The sequence below is a fragment of the Chironomus tepperi genome, unplaced genomic scaffold (genome assembly GCF_022539635.2).
Source record: "Chironomus tepperi strain 1889 unplaced genomic scaffold, CSIRO-AGI_Ctep_v1 contig_37, whole genome shotgun sequence".
NCBI lineage: Eukaryota > Metazoa > Arthropoda > Insecta > Diptera > Chironomidae > Chironomus > Chironomus tepperi.
Window position 1 is genome coordinate 1,469,851 of NW_027226159.1, and position 25,506 is coordinate 1,495,356.

Below are 25,506 nucleotides of genomic sequence, written 5' to 3' on the forward strand. Positions count from 1 at the left end.
AAATAAAAGAAATATCAGCACACGTATGGATGGATGTTGATGTCAGGGGTGGGCAACCTGTGTGACGCAGAACATCTGGTTGGTAAGCCTCAAGCATGCTTCAACCGAAGCCGCACAAGGCATACGGTTTATGGCATTTTTAGCAACATATTAGTGTACCGCGACACACAGGTTGCCCACCCCTGGCATATATGAAATCTATGTCCATATCTGTGCCTGAATATTCCCATTTATCTTCATTTTTCCTCGTCTTTGCAATACGCTCGCTCAGTGCTGTCTTTTGTTCAGTCTTGGTATTTATAGTTTAAACAAAGTTGGAAGTTATAATGCACACATCTCTGCGCAAATTCACAGTGCACAATTAAAGACACAGATGTGCTTTGTATTCGCTTATATTTATACTTTTTTTTAAATAATTGCTTATAGCTCATGTCTGCCTTTTGTGGGTCAGACGAGGCTGCAATATAAAAAAATTAATTTCTGATTATTGATGATTCTGCTTTTTTTGGGCTGGTTACTGCTGTTTAGCTTCGTGTGGGTGAAATTTGGACGAGTTCCAATATACAGTTGAAGATTCATTGTCAAGGCTGCATGTTGCTGCTTAAAAATTACAGTTTGTTGAAAAAATTAGCAGTGAGCTAATGTTAGTGACGTGAAAAGTTCTGGAATTAGCCTTTGATAGCTGAATGACGTAAGTCAATGGGAGAATGATTATATGCCTTATATAAATAATGACTGTATTTGTTGGCGGTATTCAAGAGGAAATTTGATATAAAATTTACAAGCGGCATAATATGGCAATGGTAATCAAGTGATTATGGCAGTAAAATTTGAGCTTTTATATTTCAACTCGTGGTCGATTTCATTTTGAGTTGACAAATGTGTATAAATTCACAAAAAACTCAGGCACCAAGCCGGCGTGACTCAAGAATGATGCCGGACTTAAGCCAAATCGAGCACCAAATCAGAGTCACGTCGTCCTGGTGCCAGATTTTGATCATCCTCTAGGATTTCAGATGAATTTCAGAAATTAGAGGACAATTCAAGTACTCAATCTTAATCTTGCAGAAGTCTATAGAACAAGCCTTTGAACGTTGTACAAGCCTATAGTCCCAAAAAGCTTCATACATTCTGCAAACCATCTGTTCATATCTACAGAAAATGTTTATTACATCATCATGATAATTACTCAAGTGATAATTAGCCATTGTTATCGGGTAATTTACTGACTACTAATCCTATAATAGGTTTATATGGAAAGTATTGCAGTAATGCGTAAAAGCAATAAATTGCATAAATTTAAGCGTTTTTCAAAACAGAAGAATTTGCTTGTGAACTCAAATTATGTCTTTGTCCTGGTCTTGGTCCCGGTATCAGTCCCGGTCTCCATCTTGGTTTTAGTCCCATTCTTGCTTTCGGTTTCAGTCTCGGCTACGATCCCAATCTCTATCCGGTTTTTGATCTTAGTTCTGGTTCCATTCTCGTCCCGATACCGGTCTCAGTCTTGATATCCCTCCAGATTTGGGTCTCGGTCTCAATCTTGGTCTTGATCTCGGCTTTCGTCCTGATCTGAGTCTCTGTATAAGTCTTGATTTCGGTAACGGTCACAGTCTCGATCCTGATCTCAGTTCCGATTTCAGTCCGAGTCTCAGCCTCGATCTTGATCACGATCTATGTCTCGATCCGGGCCTAGGATCTGGTCTTAGTCCCGGTTCTGATCTCGGTCCCGGTCTCGATCTCATTCTTGGTCTTGGTCTCTGTTTCCTTCACGGTCTCAGTCTGATCTTAATCTCGGTTTATATCTCGCTCCCAGCTTTCGTCCTGGTCTCAGTACCCGTCTGGGTCCCGGTCTCAGTCTCGGTCTTGGTCTCCATAATTCCTAAAAGCCGAGACTTCGACAAAAATCTAATCAAAACTTTGAAAAGATCATTCCATTTTAACCAACCATTTTTTATTGCATCTATTCCACAATCATAGCAGCAAGCAAGAAGAAAAAGAGAAAAATATTTATTCAATTGCGAAAATTGTTGTTGTATCCGTACACACACTCATATCAAGTAATCGATACTGTGAATAGACTCAATAAAATTGCGGCTGCTCGCAATACTCAGGGTTTCAAATGACCCAAAAGGTAAAATTTTTCAACAAAAAAGTTTTTTCCTCGTGTTTATCGCTATGCGAAAATATAAAGTTAGTGCTATATATTGTGAATGATATGTTATGATGAAAATTGTGGGCGGGTTGGAAAGGAAATTGTGCAAAATATAATGCGAAAAAGGGGGGAAATTGGATAGATGAATGAATTAATTTGAGTCTTTAAGGTATGGAATGTGCTTTAATGTTATTAAAGCTATCACATTCAGAATAGACGAGTGGACAAAAGGGTTCGATGAAGGGAAAATCAATGATTTTTTTTTGTTCAGCAGAAACAGCTATTGTTCACTATGATACATGATACTCAGACAAAATACAATAAAGAGACGGAAAATTAATGCTTTTAGGGATTTTATAAGAATATAGCAGAAATATGAAGAAGTTTGGACTAAGAACTATGGATTCTTTATGAGGATTATGATTGTACGTAATGATAAACTTCGAAAGCTTAAGATTAATTTTTGTGAATTTATTTCGATTCGAAAATGAACATTTGTGGAACAGACAAGACTGGATTAGTTATGGGATTACTAAGATGTTCGTTGGTGAGATAAGGAGCTTAAGCTGCATCGATAGTTTATTACAAAGTTTGTAAACAATTTTAACGCGTTAGGAATTGAACTTCATTTTATGGAGCTTTTCGTGACTTTTTCTCCTGGATTAAACTTTCCCGAGTGGATAGCTGACTATATAAAGGCTATCCACCAACTTATCCATCAATTACTAGTTACTTGTCAATCTACTAGCATTTGGAACTTGACTTCTGTTAACAAAGAAAAATTTGGAACCAAAATGGTCAGGACTTTGGGAATTGAGACTGCAACCCGAGCAGCCCAACCTAGTTGCAAGGGCACTACTCTATCGTCGTGTTAACGGTGATTCAGAAGTTGGTTTAATTACTGTTTTCGGCCCATTTGCCAGGAAAGTACATGGCGTAGAAAAAGCTGAAATTACCGGTCACAGACCCGAGTAACTTTAACACAATGGTGAGCAACCTGAGTGCCGCAACCTACTAATGTGCCGCTATTACTATGTGCTTTTTTTTGCGAGGTTTTTCACCAAAGTGTGCCGCGAAAAATAAAAGGTTGTTCTTGACTGATCTAGCCTTAGGCCAGATCCGGATGAAATTCAGTCTAATCTCAGGGTTAAGTCTGCCAGGGATCTAATTGTCGGCTTAAAGTCGGTCTTTTCAGCATCGTGTACCTCCCGAGTTGTACGTCGATGATCGAAATTTCCAGCATCATGCCTCTCGGGGATAGTTCGAAATTCTTAATTTATCAGCAACATTTAAACTACTTGATACTCAAAATCCATTAATTGATCTAAAACAATCTCAAATTAATGCTAAACATGCATAAAATCTCTTTCCACTAACTTCTAATCCTCCCCATCATTCACCGCATTAATTTTCCACAAACTTAAGCCATAAATTCTCATTCAGCATGAAGAAAATGAAAATTTTTCCTCCCCTCAAATCTTCGAGCAGAGAAAAAAAAATGAAAATTTCAAAAGTCAAAAAGCTTTGTTGTTGTATTTACAAGACATGATGTTGCGGCAAGGAAGCATTTACATGCAGGATGATGTTATCAATAGCATTTAAGAAGCTTATGAATGATAAATATGAGAAAAGATTTTCCTTCTAATTTCCTTTCGTGAGGAAATTCATTTTCCATTTTACAAAAAGCCTGCAAATCTCTTTAAAGGGTTCAAATCAGCCTTCTTTAGTCAATCTCCTGCAAAGCACAATCGATGCCATGTGAATGTCAAGTTATTGTTTCTTATTCAGCTGTTAATTTCTATGGCTTTACAAATGAACTTTTTTGACTTGTGCCATGAAATTTTTTGACACATTTGGGGAATTTTGTACACGGCATGCTTAATGTATTGTAATAATTCTAGATATTTAGCTTCTTATTCTTTAATTTATGGGGGGATTTTCGAGTCGAGTAGGTGATTTGTCATGTCGTAAGTTGTATTGGAATGTCAATACAATCACAAATACAGATAAATATTGAAGGTAAGATGATTAGACATTAGAGGATGTGTAATGTCGTTGGGTATTGTGTGGTTCCTTGTCATTGACAGGTTGTCCACCACTGTTCTTTGTAATGATTGATAATACGGTTTCTGATGGGAATCGGACCCACATATTAATAAGAGAGTGCATCACTGGTATCTGTTGTCGAACTACTCAGCCATAGAGGCCAAACTCTCGCATTGGCAGGTTTGCCTATGTATGACACGGTACCCGGGAGTCCAATCTGATCTAACACCAGAAGCAGGAGTCAGGGTCAGAGGCGTATTTCGGGATAATTTCCTCTTAAAATCTTAAGTTTACTATCAAATACTGTCTGGCTTAAGTCTGGCTACGCTCCTGATTATTGTCATGCTGATCAAAGTGTGTGGATAAGGAGTTTAAATCTATTTTTACCGCTACGCAACTTACGAACGTCCCAAATTTCCATATAATTTCCCATTATTTCATTCAATAATTCCAATTAAATCTGATTAGATCCAAAATTTCACTTCAATTATTCATAATTTTGGATTTTCCAATTCGATGCATCCTTCAACTCCCAAAAGCCATCAGCAAGCATCCACTATAGCATCCACCATATTCCAAATCAAAGACCTTCATTCAATTTCAATCACGCTTTCAAGGCCAATTCTTATCGAAATGCAGCACCATTCGTATATTTCCATTGATTTTGCCAAATCGATTAAAGGCACATCTGTTCGAACAGAAAGAAATTGATGTAAAGCAGTGGTGGGCAACCTTTGTATTATTGGGGGGCATCTTGGTGGTTAGCATCATGCACGGCATATGGTTCATGGGATTTGAGGAATTTTCGACTGCACATTTGTGGGTCGGAGATCAAAAGTTGTCCATAACTGCTCTAAAGTCTGCCAAAAGATAGAAAAAAGTTCCGAATCGATGTTCAGCAATGGAACGAAGCGAAAGCACAAAAGAGAGTAAAAAGTTTATTTCATGTGTTTGTTCAGTTGTAAGGAACAAAGCAGGAAGAATTTTGTTACAATTGATTGATCAAATAAATAACGTAAAAAAATCTCTTCATGCTTGCTGTTGGGGTGTTAATCAAATTCTTTATGTTCTTCCTGTCTAGCTTCCTATAAACATATTTTTAGGCAGCTATTGAGGAATTTCATAAATTTTTCCTTTAATGTATGCTGAATACACATGCTCATCATGGGTGGGCATTTCTTTTTTTGGGTCAATAAAGTCCATCAGAGGATTAGAATGAGCTGTAATCGAGATTGAGTATTGAATTTGCATTTTTTTAGGGCAGCAAGAAAAAGTTTCAGTATTTGTTGAGTCAAGGAATAATAAACTGAATTGTCGACAGACCTTTTACTTAATAAAAAGGCATATTTTATATTATTTATTGAAAAGGGTTTAGAACTTCCGAAGGAGTTTATCTGTAAAAGTGAATTAAATGCATTTCTTATTGGTTTAAATGGGAATAGGCATGTAAGGAATGTGTATATTTAAGTGAATTAAGCCTACATAGGCGTCTTTCTAGTTTAAGTTATTCTAGTACTTATTGACATGCCTTCTTCGCTGGTCTTACAGATCAATTGCTATCCATGACCTCTCTTTGGATGTCTTAGCTTGTAATTAAGGATGGCTGCTTACTAGGTCAATGATCCTGTCATAGTCAAATCCTCGTTTGATTCCATCCTTTCTGGCTGGAATTGAAGGTCTTTCTTAGTACAGAAAGTTAGTACATGACGATGTTAAGTTGATGCAGCATATAGCTGCATGTTTTGAGATCATCACCTTTAACAGACTTAATTCTAGTATTGCTTAGGTCAATTTGAAAAGACTGACAAATTGAAAAGACTTTCGGTCATTGTGTGTAAATCAGGCGGCAAAATAGCAGCAGTGACGAAGAGATTGACAGTCGATCCAACCGACCCGAGTTCGATACCTGGGCAAGTTTAGTCAGATTCATGTGCTTTCGCTGTTTCTAATCAAACTAACTCCGACATGAAAGATCGCATCATCATCTTGTTTTTGGTGGATCAACTCTGTCCAAAGGAACAGGCACCTGTGACAGGCAAAAACCTACAAATTCTTGATATTTTCATAGTTTTGTAAGAAAAGCTTTACAAATTACCGGGAATTGGAACGGTTCTTGTCTGTCACAGATGCCTGTTTTGCAACTCTGTCCAAGCATTCATTAATCCTGACAAAATTTATTACATTTCCTCATATTACTCCAAACTCCATAAATCGATACCCCAAATTCACATCAGGAGATTAATGAACTACCTATGAGCCAAAATTTCATTATTTATTGCTCATTCATAGCATCAATCTTTGTCATCTTTAAACACACTTGACACATTAAGCATATGTATATGTAATAAAATTAGAATTCACAATAAGACTGTTGCTATGTTACAAAATTACGCACATCCTTAATTTATTCTTACAAATTCACCATCCCTTGAAAATAAATTATTATCATCTGAAATTTATTTCATCTGCAAAAAAACCTTTTCAAATTTTTCTCCTTCATGTGTTATTCATTTATATAGTCAGCAAATCAATAAATTTGAAGAGACAAGTTAGATAGGTAAATGAAATGAATGAGTGACATTGATGTTTCAGGCGCATTTATGAATTAATGAAGGGACAATAATGAGGGAATTATTAGGGAGAAGAAGAACAGAAAATTGAGTTGGGTTGATTTTTGAGAGCAGTCTGTCTTTCAAAAATTCATCTTGAGCAGCACTTGAAACTATGAGAAGGAGGAGGGATTGGAATAGCAAATTGAAAAATGAGTATGACACCCAACAACCCTAAACTCTGAATAAGTCATTTGCCCCTGCGCTACGACACCGTATTGGCTGTAAACCGTGGCTTCATGACAACTAATTTTGGGTCATTTTTCGAACGAAGAATTTAATTTTTTGCACCATGTCATTTAATAATGCAACTTATTTACTTAATTCCCTAGCTATTCTGATCAACTTCAATTCATGGTCTTCCAGTGTCATTTGGGTTGGGTTAGGGTTGTTAACCCAATCCAATTTGCATTCTATTGCTTTCTTTGCTCATGTTGGGTTCGCGGTTGTGTAATATTGTAATCAAATATGAGGTTGTATAACTTACCGTTCCTCTCTTGACCATGGGGCTGTCACCTTTCTAACTGGGTTGATTTGATAGGCTTTAAATCTATCCTTTCAAGTATATTTCTCGTGACAGAACTTGATATCCAGAAGTGCCTTTAGTAGTATTACATGGATACAGAAAAAAGGTTTACACTTGGCATTTGATCAGCTTTGAAGTCAAACTTCGGCTTACCCAATCCTCCATTGCTTTTCTATAGAAAGGTGAGTTCAGCTTGCAGTGGATAGAGAAATCTCCTGCTAGCTCAGTGGCAGAAGCTTGTGACCGAAAAATTAAAAAATTGGGTTTGAGTCCCACACGGGCTTTGATGTGGGAAAGTGTCCCTTTTTCTCTAAAACCTTCGAAATAGTAAGGTTACGACCAATAAACAATCTAAAACTTGCTAAATATTTATAGCCAATTCATTCATAATTTTAATAAATTCAGTCAACAAAATTGCTTCATTTCTCATACATTCATAAACAACAATTTTCCCCAGAACAAATCACAACGACACTTTTATCACCAAAACTTTCTACATAAACAAAATTTTCTTTCATATTCTTTTCATTAACTTTTTTCTAAATCATGAAATATTCACAGATGTTAAATTAAGCTCAAAGCTAACAAATTTTCGAGAATTGAGTTCATTAAACCATAAAAATATTTTTCTTATCGCAAATTTTACAGTAACATACTCGCAATTAATTTTTATATTCAGCAAATAGTTCATATTTATGACAATACACACGTTACCTGATATCAAACAAATGATAATCAAACATGTAGTAACACAACATGCTGTTTTTCAATCGAAATTCTCGTTCATTGTTCTGGTCAACAATGAAGTATAAAAAAGTACAAGAAAACGGTAACATAATTAACAACATTGTTGAGGCTTAATAGCCTACAAGTGAAAATGGAAACGAGACAAACAATTACAGTAAAAAAAATCCAATTATTTATGTGAGATTACATTCAATAACATGGACAAGACAAAGTGAATTTTTGATGATGCCTGAAAAAGGAATGGATTGATAAATTTTAGTCGATAATAAGAAATTTTGTTTGAGCTTCTTGATTAAGTACCGTTGGTTATGTGAAAAATCGACTTTTTGACCCCACAACCTCCACTTCTCCCCTCTCTCCATAACATAGTCTTATTCCTCATAGCTAAATCACTGTTACATTGCTGCATTAACGTGCAACTCGAAGATGCCTTAACATCATTGTAACGGCTGATTTCGACACATTTTTATGATCAAAAACTGCATTTTGGCGCAATGAACTGTTTGAAATTTTGGCCGTAAAGATAAAAACACTTTACATGATTACATGGCCATTAATTCGAACAAATGTTTGATTGTACTAAACTAAAACAAAGTAGAAGATTGAAATCATCCCGAGTGGATAAAAATGCGTTATAACAGGTTGAAGTCGAGGTGATGTCCAGTTGGCTCTAACCAGAGGTCTAAGCTAAATTTAGGGCTTAATAGCCCTTTGAGCTCAACAAATAAGACAGAAAATCCTAGTATTTCATATTAAAAACAATTTTAATATCTGTCATGATTTTTAAATGGCTTCATCTCGCCAAAAAATACATGATACAGATGATTTTAGCCGAAAAAGTGGGCTTCGACCACTGGCTCTAACGTATTTGTGTCAATTCAGGTAAAGGTCGAAGTCATGAATTAACTGAGTTCTCTTCAGTTTACTAAAATAAAAATCGATTAAAATTACCAAAGATTTTATTGCTGTCTCTTGTGAAGTATATCACTTTGTACAAATCCCAATCAGCTCTTAGCAAACTATAGTAGCTAGATCAATTCAGCTTCGAACTGTAGTTGAATGACCAAATAGGTCTATGATGTCTAGTATAGTTCAAATATGCAATTAGCTGCTAAAATTCATCGAAAATAATTGAATTATTAAAACTATATTCAAAGTAACGGGTTCAAATCCTAAGAAAACATAAAGCTTTATTTTCTTCAAAATCCATTTTTTTGCATCCTTTAATGCTTAATTTTAGTTTAACTTCCAATCTCCTTCAGTTTCTAAAATCAACAATTTTTCTTTTATTGCCCATATCAACAACTTCATTAAAAATTGTTGTATAAATAGTCACAAAATCCTAAATTCTACTTACATCAGCATCTGATAAGATAAGAAAAATATTTTAACAATCTAGAAAGCTGATTCGATGCCAAACTGTATCAATTTCTCTGTGGCTGTGTGAAGCACAAACAACAATAATAAAAAATTTCCTCTTGACCTTTAAATTGCGACGTCATGTGTGTGTAGATCCATCAGCATTAAACTGAAACAATCTTCTTTGCTGTTTCATTTTCACAAAAATTTCAAGGTCAGTGACGTTGTGCTTTTTTTTGGGCTGAAAATGGAAATCAACTTACTTCAATTTGGGAAGCTATTAAAAAATTAATGAATAAATTTGAAATAATTAAAAATTTATTGCTTGATACTTCTTCTTGCTGTAAAAATTTTTCTTTGTTTACTTGAGGCTGAATCATTAGTTATGGAGTGTTAAGAACTGCCGGTATTTTTTATGCATTTTTTTGAGTAAAGAAGGTGTGAAATGCACGCACTTTGTCTGAATTTCAAAGAGAACTAGTCAGTAAATCGACCAAAATTCAGTACCAGGCAGGAGTGACTATCAGAGTCATAGTCATGTCAGCTTGATGCAGGATTTTGGATCGATTAACCTTGTAGTGCTATTCCAGATAACTATCAAAATTCGGATTAAACTATGAAATATAGGTCAAGATCTTAGTGCCTGGCTTGACGAACCTTAACTTGCTACAATTTTATCAAACGCAAATCGTCCTTTCGATGCTTTCAGATCTGAGCAGCTAGTGCTTTTTGTAAAAAAAATCAACTATTGTCTGCATGAAAATGACGTACTTGCATACTTAATTTGTGTATTGTCATGAAATACATTTCATACGTCTTACGTTCAATGGTGAAAGTATGTCAAATTACAAGACCCCTGACAAGACTCAGATAGTCCACAAGTGTTACACAATACTTACCCGAGCGACACAAATGAAGCAGGGCTTTTGCCATTCTTCTGAGGGAACTTCCATTTGGTTTTAATAAATGTATCAGTCAGAAGATCCATAATTAAGACATAAGGGATGCGTGGCAATGTCTCCGTCATTTGTGTTGCTCAGGCTTTATAATCTACTTAATGTGCTTATGTAGGAAGTATTCGAAAATACTGCAAACTCCTTTGTTGCATTACTTACTGAATAATGAGTCAATTCTCGTCATCAGTGTGTCCTATAGGGAATTGTAGGGTTAAAATGGATAGTTCTGATCTGATTCTACTTCAATTTTTTGAGTTCTACTATGCCGGTCGTACAGATCAACTGTGATCCATGATCTCTCTTTGTTAGTGTCAAACAAACATTCGTTAGAACTAGTAATCAACTGGACATTAACTTGCCATCCACTAGTTTAAACGTATTTTTGTGCACTCTGGTTCATTGATACATTAACTTGAGCAGACAAGGATCATGCTCATAAAGTTGAGCATACTCAAGTATATTGATTAAATATAAACATGAGCACACTAATTTGATAACATTGCTCATTGTCTATCAGGGTAATTCCGTTTCAAAACTCCTTAAACAATTGTCAATTTAAATGCAGTGCCAACTAACTTGAGATATATCAGTAAACCCATGATTCACCAACAATTATGAATCATATAAATGCGCTTGAATAATTCAAGTTTCATTAAGCTTTATTACCAGTTTCCTACTGTGTGGGGATGGAGAAAAACTTAAATTTTTTAATGAGACTTGAATGATTCTTTTCAGTATCGATTGAAGCACGCGAGAAATCACATCGAGTCGAGTTGTTGTTGTTGTTGTTGTAAAAGAAGCAGTTTTGTTAAAAAAAGAAGAAAATTTTCTGCATCAGCGCGTGGATTATGTCTGAAACAGATTTTTCAATGTAATTCGTAATGCAATTTACCTAGTTTTAAGTCTTAAAGTCGTAAAATTTATCAAATTTCTTTCCGTCCTCATTTTCCATGAATGAGCATTTTTATAGCCCAAAATTGGCAAATAAAGACAATAAGATGGAAATAAGAAGCATTTTCATTTGTGAAAGCGAATCAATAGAATAATTATGCAAATATGAAATTCATAAGCAATAAAAATTGTTGTCATTTTTAAGGCAACGAGTCTTTTGTGCTCGTGTTTCTTAAGATGCCGGAAAATAATGATGTGGCAGATGGTGTAATTCCAAAAGTGTTTAAAAAAATTGTAAACAAAAATTGTTGAAAAGTTTAAGTGTTACATAACATGCTGGTATTATGGAAGTAAACAGTGGAATGAGTGCAGATTTGTAGATTTAACTTTTTAAGTACTCGCACGTGGTATGGCTGGGATACAAAATTGCAAGAGTACGATTTAGTTTGTTTATCTAGACTTTATGGTTACTATTCGCTATTTGCTGAATAAATAGATCAGAGGTGCAGGCTCACAATTAAATGTTACATCTCAACGTAGAAAGATTCTAGGAATCATGACGGGATCGAACTCAATAGACTTCTGATCCAGTCAGCACATATAGAATTATTGTCTCTCTATCAAATTTGCTGCCACTCTAAGTGTACTACCCGAATAGTACAAATCGATTAGTCAATCCATAATCCGACAACAGACCAGCGTTACTCTGACTTGGTGTCAGATTCGATTTGAATCCCCCGATTCGGACAAATTGAAATGTTGCTTAGTATACTGCTGCCTCGTACCCGTAGAGGCACCATTTCAATATGCCCCTATTGGGTCCAATTCGATGCCAGAATCACGCCAGCCTGATATCGAAATATGATTTTTTTTAAAGAATTAAAATATTTCTCAGGTCAGATCAGGATAAATCTTCATTACTCTTAATGTCATGGTCAGATGTCTAGACCATTTTTTCATGAATTGACTTATCGACTTGTACTATTCGGGTAGTACATTTAGAGCCAAGTTTCAACCAATTTGCAAATTCTGTGACACTTTGTCAATCGGGTCTCAGCAAACCGACGTCTTATATAGCAACAATTCAATGTGTACCGATTGGGTTATAAATGCATCGATAACAATCTTAATCATTATTCCAAGAAGGAATAAAATCACATCATGATCCCAAACAGTAACTATATAAGTAAAGAAGTTTCAAGTTCAGATTTTAGATGTTAAAAAAGTTCATCCTGTTCTTAACATTTAAGAATATGCTCTAAAACCAAACCAATTAAAATTCAATTTAAGTGTTTTTTGGCAGCATCTTTCAACAGAATTTTGGCGACCAAAAAATTCATCAAGAAAACAAAATTACTGTCGCAATTCTTTTTTCCACTTGAGAGAAGTCGACGCAATCAATTTAGTGTAGCTTAATTCTAATAAATTATGATTTATGAGCAATACAAAGCAATACGCAAAAAGTTCTAATTTTCCATGAACTATGAATAATGGCTATTTTAATCATGTGCTAATTTTGTGTACGTATTTGCTATTTAAATGGGTGATTATTGGAAGATTAAATATGCTTTTGGTACTTGTAAGGAATGACTGATTCTGGATTTTTGTGTTTTAAGGTTGAAATGGAAATTGCTAATGTTATCCTCAATATCCATAGCCATGACATATTTCAGATCATTTCCAGTACGAATTGAAGTTTAAGATTTCACAATTTAACACGTAAATTACCACACGCAGCTTAATTCTCAGAATTCTCAACATAAAAAACCTTAAAATTCCCCAAAAATCATTTCAAATATTCATCATCCAACCGCCTTCACAATTCAATTCCATCATCAACAAAACAAACCAAAAATAAACAGAAAATCCAACAAAAATAGACAACTTCGTGATTCCCCCGACCTTGAACATTTACTACAAGATTTACTATTTTCATGCGCGTTCTATGCTTATTGAATAATTAATCAACTTACAGTAGTAATGACAGTATTTTATTGCCACTGCACGAGTTTTTGTGATTATTTAATATTTTATGAATTTCTAGATGAAATGTCACATATCGTTGAGATAATTATAGGGAGAGCTTTCTATAAGGTGTGTTTATATTTGATTGAAAAAGTACCGAAGGTAGCTAATGTCATGAAAACATTTTTAAAATGGATTGTTGAATTGAAACAATGTGATTTTAAGGTGTAATCTGGAAGGTTCAGTCCTACTCAAACTATTACGAGCGGCACACTTTGCGTGAAACACTATAGGCGACATGCCCGCGACAACAATTAGGCAAAGTTGCAGTGTTGTCAAAAATGTGGCCGGCAACACACTAGTCGTCAAAATTTTTTGAAAATACTTTAAACCACATGTCAAGTACAATTTCAATCGTGGCTTAATTCCAATGTGTGCCGCGAGAAAAAAAGATTTGGACTTAACTGGACTATTGTGTTGCCAAGAGTTATGAGCAGAGTCGGCAAGACTCCAATGTTGAAGCACCTTTACTGGAGTCCGGACTTCAAAAGATGGAGTCCGATTCCATAGAGTCCGGATTTTTGGACTTATGGAGTTACTACTCCATAAGGACTACTCCAAAGTCCTGTCAACTCTAGTTTTGGGCATGTTGTGAATCAAAATGAGCCGTCAAAGTGCCGTGAGGACAACTAAGGGCTTACCGTTGATACAGTGATACAGAGGTACCCTAGCAAATACCGAGTGCTTTTCGGGTCTTATTTATTGTTTGAATTCTACAAAGTCACCAGTCACATAAGCATCAGGCCTTCTTCATGGTTTAAGTTTGTCAATTTGATAGCAAAGACTTAAGGGTTCGAGAACTGATTGGGACTTGTGGATCATTATGAATCAGAACAATGTAAATTACGTTTTCGATAGCATTTAATCCCGAATAGCACAACATAATTGCTAAGCTACCATTAAGTCTCCGTATTAACGTTAAAATCAAAAATAGCCCTGACGGCCCCTAACGGATGATTTCGATTCATTTTTACAAAGAAAAATTCGATTCATCACATTGTTCCGCACAAGTAGCCTTGAATCAATAACCTGCAAAAGTATAAATTCGAAAAAATCTACATCTCATGAAGATGCGAACCATTAAATTCCAAAACAGTTCATTCCACTTCATATCCAAATTAGACTTTACAGATCTTCATCACGTTCCTCATTAACGAAAATTCTCTCCATTTTCGCTTGCAAATCACGAACCAAAAAGGTGTTAAAATTCGCAAAAAAACTATAAATTCAGCACAGAAGTCTCACACATATCGGGACTTTCTAATTTGAACCACTAATCGCATGCCACTTATTTCCATCAAGATGACTAAAATCACAAATTTGCATGATAAACTAATAAAATTTCATTTAAATTTTGCTATACACGTCTACCATGTGATGTTAAAAGGCGTTGATGATAGAATAATCACAGCCAATATTAAAATGTATTTTGCATGACTCACATTTGCATGATGATGATGATGTTGATGTGAAATAGAATCAACAATATTCATTTCTCATTTTTTTTTGAAGTTACCTGCTAATTGAAGTTGACAAACATTTATGAGCGTATACATGTCACATGTTTGTGTGTATGTGAGATTCTATGGTTGAGAGTTTACTCATTCATAAAGAGAGGAAAGGCAAATATTGAGTGTGTATTATTTAGATACAAAAGTGCTTTTTTGTTTGCGTGAAAAAAATACCGACAAAATTTATGATTTTTTTTTTTTTTTTTTGTATGATGAAAATTAAGAGAGTGATAACAGAGAAGATATTAGGGAAATTTCGTCAGATTTATTAGGGGTCGTTCACTTATTGCAGTGTTGGGCAACTCTTCATTTTCTTTTATTATACGCGGAGCATCGTGGTGGTTCCTCGACCGAAATTGTCTACACACTGCATACTGTTCATGCAAATTCAAATATTTTTGGATGTACACTAGTGTGCCGCAACTCAAAGGATGCTTACTCATGATTAATTTTTCTACGCAAAATATGAATTTTTGGTGCTCCAACTCTCCATTGGCTGTTTAAACCAGTGTTGTCTAAACTGAGTGTCGCGGTAAACTGGTGGAAATGCCCTGAACCGCATGCTTTGCATGACTTAGCACTAAGATGTGTCATGACACAAAAAAGTTTGAACAACACTGATTTATACTGTTCCTGATGTAAACGAACGTAACCATTGAACGGTCAGAATTTTGCAGTCTTACTAAAAATAACCGCAGACGCTATAGTAACATTGTTCAAATATATTCCGATCCCGTGAGAGGAAATGCGAGGTTTATGAATAAAACAGAACAAAATAGCTCTTTAAGCATGCCCGATAAACACAATGTGTTCGTTCAAGAACCAAGTCGTAGCCTTATAAACTTGTTGTGCTCAGAATGTGCTCTTGAGCATGCTCAACGATGTACCCAGACATGCATGCTCATTGTTATAGTTACAAAATTGAGCACATTTTCTCGTTGTGCTCAGAGTGTGCTCTCGAGCATGCTCAACGATGTGCTCAGGTGAGCACGCTGAAATTTCATAAATCACATTTCCTCGTTGTGCTCAGAGTGTGCTCAAGAGCATGCTCAACGATGTGCTCAGGTGAGCATGCTGAATTTTCATAAACCACATTTTCTCGTTGTGCTCAAGAGCATGCTCAACGATGTGCTCAGGTGAGCACGCTGAAATTTCATAAATCACATTTCCTCGTTGTGCTCAGAGTGTGCTCAAGAGCATGCTCAACGATGTGCTCAGGTGAGCATGCTGAAATTTCATAAACCACATTTTCTTGTTGTGCTCAGAGTGTGCTCTTGAGCATGCTCAACAGGTGAGCATGCTGAAATTTCATAAACCACACAGAGTGTACTCTTGAGCATGCTCAACGATGTGCTCAGGTGAGCATGTTAAAATAAAATGTGGCATAATACATGAGCATGCTCAAGATATGCTCAGGAGCATGCTCAAGAGTATGCTCAGATGAGCATGCTAATATTTTAAATGCCATTTTGCATGAGCATGCATAAGATGTGCCTGTTAAAATTGAAATCTAACTCATGAAAAACAGCAGAGTATACTCATTAGTACGCTCATTTCGACGAGTATGCTCATTATCTGACGATTATATTCAGGCAATTTTTATGGCCAAAAAAATCCAATACACCGCATTGTGATGCCCAGATCAAAATCAAAATTTGACAAAATTTCGCCTAAGGGTCTCTGTATATTTATATCTGAATAATGCAAATATATACAACGAGTGTTTCTTATTTACAAAAATATTGTTTTATTAAAATTTTTCCGTACGTAAAATTCCTTCTTAAATTCTTCTTAAATTTGCGATAACTTCCACGCATATTTAAAATTAGCTTTTTAGTTATTTTATTTCCAACAAATTAGTTGCTTACTTACTTTACGTTCAGATTGATTGTGATATATGACCTGTCATGTATGTCACCTGAAGCTATGCGATAGTGCCTGACCCTGGGCTGACACTATGTATATCCAATTCCAGCAATACATCCAACAAGTTATCTCAAACTTCATAATGTAATACATTCAAAATTGAATTCCCCCAGAGAGTCTGAATCATATGATTACTAATAGAGCCACAGACGTTGCACTCACTGATTGTAAATTTAAAGATACTCATTCAGTCCAGTTTCAGTAGAGTCACGAAACAGATTAAACGCATATACGGACAGTGCAAATAATAGGCTTTAAATCATTAAACTGACGTGTATTTTTTTTATAATTCATAAAATTAACAATTTTTATTAAATCAATCGTCAGTGCTTAATAGAAAGTCGAATAAATCAGTCAGTCTCATACTGAGTTACTGTATCGTGTGAGTTTTGTCAGTCATTCGATATCATCCGGTGCAAAAGTCGTGCTAGTGTAACGGAATTCATCAAGGTTTCTTGAGATCAAATTAACAATTTTGAAAGACTTAAACTTGATAAAGTATCAAGATTCAATTCCAATACAGGAATCAATCGAACTTAATACGATAACAACAAGTTATAAACTTAATATCACTGTCTTGCTGTATAAATAGAGCTGTGAAATAAATAAGAATGAGGTGAATAAATTTGTGCTTAAAAATTCATAGTGCTAATCATCTTAGCATCCCAAACGTCTGTCTGTATGGCTTGAAACAAATAGTATTGTTGCTGGTTGAATGAACATTTTTGTAATTAAAAATTTAAAGAGAGATCCGATTTTCTCACTGATGTTAAAGCATTTATAGTATTGGTTATACGTGTTATTCATTGATATTTAGTTTAAAGATGTGAATTATTGAAGGCTTAAAATTGGAGAAGAGGTGAAATACTTATAAGCTATGAATACTCTAACAGGGGCAGTGTTGGGATGGGATTCCTATATAATGTAATATGATTGGGAGCCTAGTAGAAAGGAAGACAGAGAAAATGTGTAATTTATATATGACACATTGTCAAGAAGTTGAATAGCCTCCGATAGCTCAGTGGTAGGAGCACATGATCGAAAATCGTAGAACTTGGGTTCGAATCCCAATTGGAATCCCATTATTCGGAATTTTACTTTTTCTGATAAATCTAGAGTTTGAAATCGATATGATTTAAGTTCAGACTTTGACTAGACTCACATGAAGTTGACTTTGACTCAAATTGAGTAGTCTAGGTTTAGACCCCATCCCTCTAATTTAGCTACACACTTGCATATTGTTATAGGTTTTATTGTGAATTATTGTGTATACTTTAAGGATGTATACAAAAAATTTATGTATTCGACTAAGTCACAGTGGTGTGCAGCCTGTTTTTGTGGCATGACACACCTTGGTGAAAGGCACGTTCAAGGCATACGGTTCATGACATCTCCAAAAATCTTGGCGACACACTGTTGTGCCTTTTAGGTTGCCCACTGCAGAACTAGCAAGTTCACAAAAATTCAAAATTCCATAAGTTAATCACTAGCTTAATAGCATACTTTTTACCATTTACTCACTCATTCACATCATTCATAAAATCTTTCATGCAATTCAGATGTTACTCACTCTTAAAACTCATCATTCTCCCCAACCTTCAAATCTTTATTCATTATTCATTAATTCTGCAAAACCATCCATGGATTTTCCAAACGTGTCTCTTAAACTTTTTATGACTAAAAAAAGACATATTCCTTGAAGTGAGTCTGATTTGATTTCAATATCCCATTAAAATTCTTCGAAAATCTTCAAAACTTTCAAATCATTTTCCAATTTGTCAGCTTCAATATTAAAAGCTTTCAATATCTTTTGAACATCTACACGATGAAGATATGAATTGAATATGTTCTGAGAAAAGCATCGAGAAGCATCTCCCACGTGCCAGAAGGAATCAATTTTCCATTCAATAAATTTCCATATTCTTTATTGCAAAAAAAATGTTGGAAATGCTGCAGTATAAAGACATTAATAATGTAACTCAATAAGCCAGACTTAAAAGCACTTCTGAATGTTTCAATAAATGATGCGAAAAGAATTAAACAATGCAAATAATCACAAAAGACACTCGCTGGTACGAGACATTATGTCTTGTATACGCTTCGCACAACCACACTCAAATGCTTGTGATGCAATTCGCAATTGTTATGCTGTTGACATGCTGATTTAATTACATAAACAATTCTTTCATTTCCTGTTTACCGCTCTTTTTTATTTGCAGTTCCAATACAGCACAATATGAGGAGGAGAATCAAAGTGTACGAATGTACTTGAGAGGACGTCCTGTAGTACTTTATGTTCCTGAAAAGCGAGCTGATGCAGTAAATTATGATATCACGAAAGTACAACCGGCGCCATCCAAAAAACTCAAGTTGGACTGGGTAAGTTTCATTTGTTCGTGTACAGTATGTTTTTGACAGGTTGTAGCATTGGAATTAATTATGCTGGATGCAGTTCTTATGGGGTTTTTGGAGCATTAATTTGGTTGTTAGTCTTTATGTTGCGGATTGTATTTTGACAAATCACAGATGGTTTATACCTGAAGATTGTATATAAGGGATCATTTTTGAATTACGTAGCGCCTACCTTTCTTCGTCGCAGAACGTAGCATTGTCTCCCCAAAATTAGTGCTTTGTGACTGAATTATGAACTAGAATTTGGACATGATTAGGATCCAAAAACGGGTAGACCCCCTTGGAATTCCGGGAGAAAAAGTTCAAAAATTTGAAGTAAAAATTTCTAAGGGGCCGTTCCCGTTCCCGATTCCCAAAATTTCACGGGAATTCTGGAAATCCTAGATACGATAGCTAAATTGTAGACCCCTTGGCCCCTCCTTAATTTTTAAGCAATTTCCGAGCATTCCCTACGGAGCTATTCACTTATTACTTAACGTTCTTAAATCGAAGGTTGGATACGAATGCGGAAGGGGTCATAAAGTCAAATCCTCGCGTTACGTAATAAGCAAACAGCCCCTAATAAGAAAATTGAAATTGAAAGATATTGAATATCTTCAAATATTTACATTAGATATTTATATTCTAAGCCTATAAGGCAAATAGCTTCTCAGAATATTCCTTTTACATTTCAAGCTCAAACCCAACTTTCATGAACAGTTCGCATATTTTGTAAATTTCCAGCCCTACTTCTTACTTTATTATACCTGAATCATCCAAAATAATTATAGAACTGCTCTATATCTGCTAGCTACTCTCAATCAATCCTATACCTCAAACTAATACAAATCTCTCTACTTTTTAGGTCTATGGCTATCGTGGCAAGGACTGTCGCAGTAATCTCTACCAACTACCAACCGGAGAAATTGTCTACTTTGTTGCGGCCACAGTAGTTCTGTGTAACATCGATGAGCAATCGCAACGTCATTATCTTGGTCATACGGATGATATTAAGAGTCTTGCAATTCATCCCAATAAGTTACTCATCGCAACGGGACAATGTGCTGGACAAGATCGTCGTACAGCATCGCCACATATTCGTATATGGAATTCAGTGTCATTAGCAACAATGGCCATCATTGGTGTCGGTGATTTCCAATCGTCAGTAACATGCGTGAGTTTTAGTCAAGCTGATAATGGAACGCTGTTGTTGGCTATTGATGATTCAACCGAGAAGACAATTAGTGTATGGGAATGGCAAAAAGGTGATACGGGCAAGAAAATAACTGAAACAAAATGTTCAGTCGATACAGTTGTCGGTGCCGAGTTTCATCCGCTTGATCGTAATCAAATTATTACAATTGGAAAGAATCATATTGCATTCTGGACATTGGATCAAAATGGTGCACTTTATAAGAAAATGGGAATTTTTGATAGTCGTGAGAAGCCAAAATATGTGACATGTTTGACATTCACAGCATTTGGTGATGTCGTTACCGGTGATTCTAATGGTAATATTATACTATGGGGTCGCGGAACTAATGCCATTGGTAAATTTGTTAAGAAAGTCCATGAGGGCTCTGTATTTTCACTATGTGCTTTGAGAAATGGAAAATTAATTTCCGGTGGCGGTAAGGATGGCCGTTTAGTGCTTTTAGGTGAGGACTTGACACCAGCTGGCGTTGAAAATTATGTTGAACCACATTTTGGTGCTGTGCGTGTTGTAACGCAAGGAAAAGGCATGCAATTGCTTGTTGGAACGACTAAAAATTGCATATTGTCAGGTGATCTTGATATTGGATTTACACCAGTCGTTATGGGACATACTGACGAACTATGGGGATTAGCTATTCATCCAAACATGCCACAATTCATAACAGGTGGTCGTGATCGATTGCTACAAATGTGGGACACGCTATCACATTCTGTCGTTTGGAGTAAGGACATTGGTGAACAAATTCAATGTGTTGAATTCCTACCAGATGGTGAATTAGTGCTTGTTGGTACATTAACTGGCAAATGGTTGGTCTTTGATCCAATGACAAGGGAACTACAGTCACAATATACAGACGGAAATGAACCAATTCAAATCATTAAAGCATCACCAAATGGAACACTCGTTGCTATTGGATCACGTGATAACACAATTTACATCTATCAACGAACTGGAGTTCCTCATAAATTCAATCGTATTGGAAAGTGTAATGGACATTCCAGCTTCATTCTGTTTTTGGATTGGTCAGTCGATGGAGAAGTTTTGAGATCAAATTCTGGTGACTACGAAGTGTTGTTCTGTAAGTTCTTCATAATCAGCTTTAGTAACTCAATTTCTCATAATTTATTGCATTTTAGGGAATCCAAATCTATGTCGACAAATAACAAACAGCTCATCCCTACGTGACACTGAATGGGCATCAAACTCATGTGCTATATCATTTGAAACAATTGGTATATGGCCAGAAGGAGCTGACGGTACAGACATTAATGTTGTGAATCGAAACCTTGACAAAAGCCTTATGGCAACGGGTGATGATTTTGGAAAGGTTAAATTGTTTACATATCCAGCATCAAAACCAAAGGTGAGAATTAGTAAAATAATTGACATTGAGGAAATTGAATGCTTTTAATTGGAACTGAATTAATTAAAAAACTCAATTGGGGTCTCGTTAAGCAAGATAATGGATGATATTGAACTGAATTTATGCAATTATTTAATTACTTTTATAAGAAACTTCCGTAAATGTGGCTATAAAGTAATTTTTAATGTGTATAGTAATTTGATCTGGAAACTGAAGTAATGTGTCTGATATAGACGATGTCTAGTTATTCTGATGAGGTTTAATTGATAAATAAATGTATGTAGATTGTGCAAATTAAGTACAATTCAGATTAGTAGTAAACTTGAAAGTATGTTGAACAGCATATAGTTGTCACAAGAGTACCGTTATTATTACGGCTAGACTTGAAAGTGCTTTGTGGCTTATATCTGGGTATACACTACTTCTACCCAAAGTATATACCGAATTCTACTCAAGGTATATGCCTGAACCTACCCTTTTCCTATCCTTTACCTGCCCTTTACCTACCCTTTTACCTACCTTAAACTTGACACTTACCTGCCCTTTTACCTACCTTTTACTTGATCTTTACCTGCCCTTTAAAAAAAAAATAAACATTAGCATTGCAGACCTTAAGGTCCATAGCTGCGCGTTTATATGCGTTTCATGGCTTTTGGGAGTTTAACGAGGAGGATTCGCCAGATCTCTCGCTCAAACCTAGACCTACAGTTTATAGTGGAATCCGAACCACTTCTTTGATGACATTACTGCCTGTAGCCTTCAAAGGGAGGCTGTGAGCCGCGTTTCCACTACATATGATTCGAAAAAGGACATGTGAAAAATTTCCCATGCCGAGTCTCGAACCCATGATCGCTAGATCAGTGTTGCAATAATTATGTACCGAAGTACTCAACCATTCCGCCATCGAGCCACCTCGACTCACCTGCCCTTTATCTACCCTTTACCGACCCTTTATATACCCTTTACCTACCCTTGCTCCAACCTTAAGACAGTGTTGTCCAAACTGCATACCGCGTTCTACTAGTGTGAAGTGAAAATTAGTTGAAAATGCCGAATGTGATTTCGATCGAGGCTTACCACCAAGATATACAAAGACACAAATAAGTTTGAACAACTATGCCCTAAGATGTACCCATTACTTACTTACTTAATGGAACCATGCTCCGATTTGGAGCCTAGGTTATTACAAAAGGCCTTCCATCTGACTCTGTTACTGGCCACATTACAAAGCTTGTGCAGATTCTCTGTTTTCACATCTATTCTGATAAGACGTACTCATTAGATATCCACAAAGACATGCACCAAGCATAGGTGTACGAGTAAGTGTATACCAAGAAACCGACACAGAGTAACTGTCTCTAGCCTATTTTGACAGTGAACCTGACATTTCCCGAAATATGCAGCTCAGATCCAGTAATTGAAATAATTAAAAAACCTTAATCTGTCCAGATTTGACTACAAATCAAGCTACAAGTATTTAAATTCAAAGCATTGTCAGTTCATGTTGAAATTATCCCATTCAACAGTTAATCACAAATTCAAATTGAATATTTAATTAAAATAATTTCACATCCACTTCTCATTTCAGTCACTTTCATACACATATGGAGGACACAGCAGTCATGTCACAAATCTAGCATTTCTTCATGACGATACACGCTTGATATCAACCGGTGGCGCTGACACATCTGTCTTACAATGGGCAATTATCTAATCAACTCATGTTCATTGTAATGATTAATTCTATACGACACAAACTGCACTTGTTATGAAAACTATTTGGACATTTTCGGATATACAAAAAAAAAAATATTTTTCTCTACTTAAACTTACTTCTTTCCCGAGTTTGAAAAAAATTAATAAAAATTATCAACAAAACTGACAAAATCTTTATCCTGTTGAAGCTTCACACTAAGCTTTTTATGAATAATATAAAGTTTACGCGCACCAAGAATTAATCCTGCCACATAAATACGAATTGTACACACCAACATACACCATATGAAAAAATATATCAATAACGAGCATAGAAAAATATATTTTGAATAAAGTTTAAATATATCAGCAAGATAATATCTATTGGGGAAGGGTTGGATGGATGTTATGGCTGGATTTTGTTCAGATTTTGGGTCAATTTAGAATTATTTATGCCTAAGTAGCACAAATTAATGGACAAGACTTCATCAAATCGTATTTTACCATTAACACAACTATGTAGTACCGACAGGCACTCGGCGCAGAATATGCAATAAAAGTGTCTTTAGACTGACATGACTCGATCGTGGACTAGATTTCGACTCCCGTGGACCAGTTCAGAGTTAAACTGGTTTTTAACACTATCCTTAGCGTGTTGTTCGCCGAGTGTCTTTCAAGATCACTACATAGTCGTGTCATTGGCAAATTGTCTTAAAGATGCCAACTTGACTCTGTCCTGAGGCCGGATTCCATTGAATCTGGTTTGAATCCTGGGTTACACGAACTTGAGGCTTGATTTTCAACCATTTTTAGGCCGTGTGCTTTCCTGATTTCGTTTAAGAACGGATTGAATGTTTATTATTTCAAATCGGCACTTGATAATGACAGTTGACATGAAAATTGTTGCTTGAACAATATGTGACATCCACTTGAGTTCCATTAATGTTTAGTGCCGATCGAGTTTTTTGGTCATATATTAAGCAACTTCAAAAATTTTCGGGTCCATTTGACATTCCAAGATTATATTATAGACTATAAAAAGGTATATCAGCCACATCACCAAAAAATCCTCCCCAAAATTGCTTCCTCCAAACAATATTTTCTACCATCAATAAACACCAGAACACATAATTTAACAATTATGATTATCAAACCTGAACATGCAGCATGAATTTGAAGAAATTTTTGACAAAATATGTAGAATAGAGATAGACAACATCAAAAAATATATCAAGTAGAAGTGCTTTCTAATTCCATTAACTGAGCTTTTTTATATGAAAAACCTTTAATCTCGTGAAAATTTCTAAATTCATGCTGCATGCTCATCATGGCGAGGGATCAATACTTAAAATTTTAGAGTAAAAACTTTGTAATATTCTAAAAAAATAAATCTCTAAGATTAAGGAAGTGTTGATGCCATGCCTGAGTATCTCTATCTTTATATAGATTTAAAAAAAAGTCTAATTAATAATAAAATTTAGAAAAAATTACAAAAGTCCTCGTGTTATTAATAGAGGGACTTAAGCGCATTTTTGTCCCAGCGATCAATAATTGATTAATAAATCACTTCCAGACCTAAAAACATAAGATCCAGCAGGAATCAGATCACTTCCAGACCTAAAAAACAAGATCCATATATAACTTCCACTAATTTAAGAACTTCATCCCTTAACGGATTTTCATAATTCAAACCACATAACGGTCAAAAAAAATTCAAACATTGTTCAGTAAACACTGTTAAACCATCGAAAAACATTGAAGAACACTAGAAAACAATGAAAAAACGTGTTGTTGTTTTTGTTGTTGTTGTATATGAAAATGAAAAATTGTTAATTATAGTATTTATGTGTTGATTTGAAACTTCTAAATGACCGATAACCCAATAACTCGATGGAACTGAGCTATTAAAACAATCCTGAGCTTTCTACGATGTCTAGTTTTTGAGATCTCGATCACAGCCGACCGAACGAACAAAGTGTCTTATTAAGCTACCTTTTTGAAAAAAATTTCAAAAATGCGCTAAAAAATGATAAAAGAATCAAATCATTAGTGACTTTAGACCGTCAAATATTTAAAGAAAAAAAAAACTACTA

General features: G+C 35.4%; 1 protein-coding gene across 3 annotated transcripts in view; it reads left to right on the top strand.

Moving 5' to 3' along the window:
* Positions 1-24,906, top strand: part of LOC139098246 (echinoderm microtubule-associated protein-like 2) — a 69,095-nt gene extending 44,189 nt beyond the window's left edge. For all 3 annotated transcript variants that reach the window (XM_070650381.1, XM_070650396.1, XM_070650388.1), the window contains 4 exons: positions 18,968-19,127; positions 20,005-21,433; positions 21,492-21,718; positions 23,307-24,906. In XM_070650381.1, the coding sequence (XP_070506482.1) occupies positions 18,968-19,127; positions 20,005-21,433; positions 21,492-21,718; positions 23,307-23,432 (1,942 nt within the window). In that variant the 3' untranslated portion in view covers positions 23,433-24,906. The remainder of the gene's footprint in view (positions 1-18,967; positions 19,128-20,004; positions 21,434-21,491; positions 21,719-23,306) is intronic.
* The last annotated feature ends 600 nt before the right edge of the window (positions 24,907-25,506 follow it).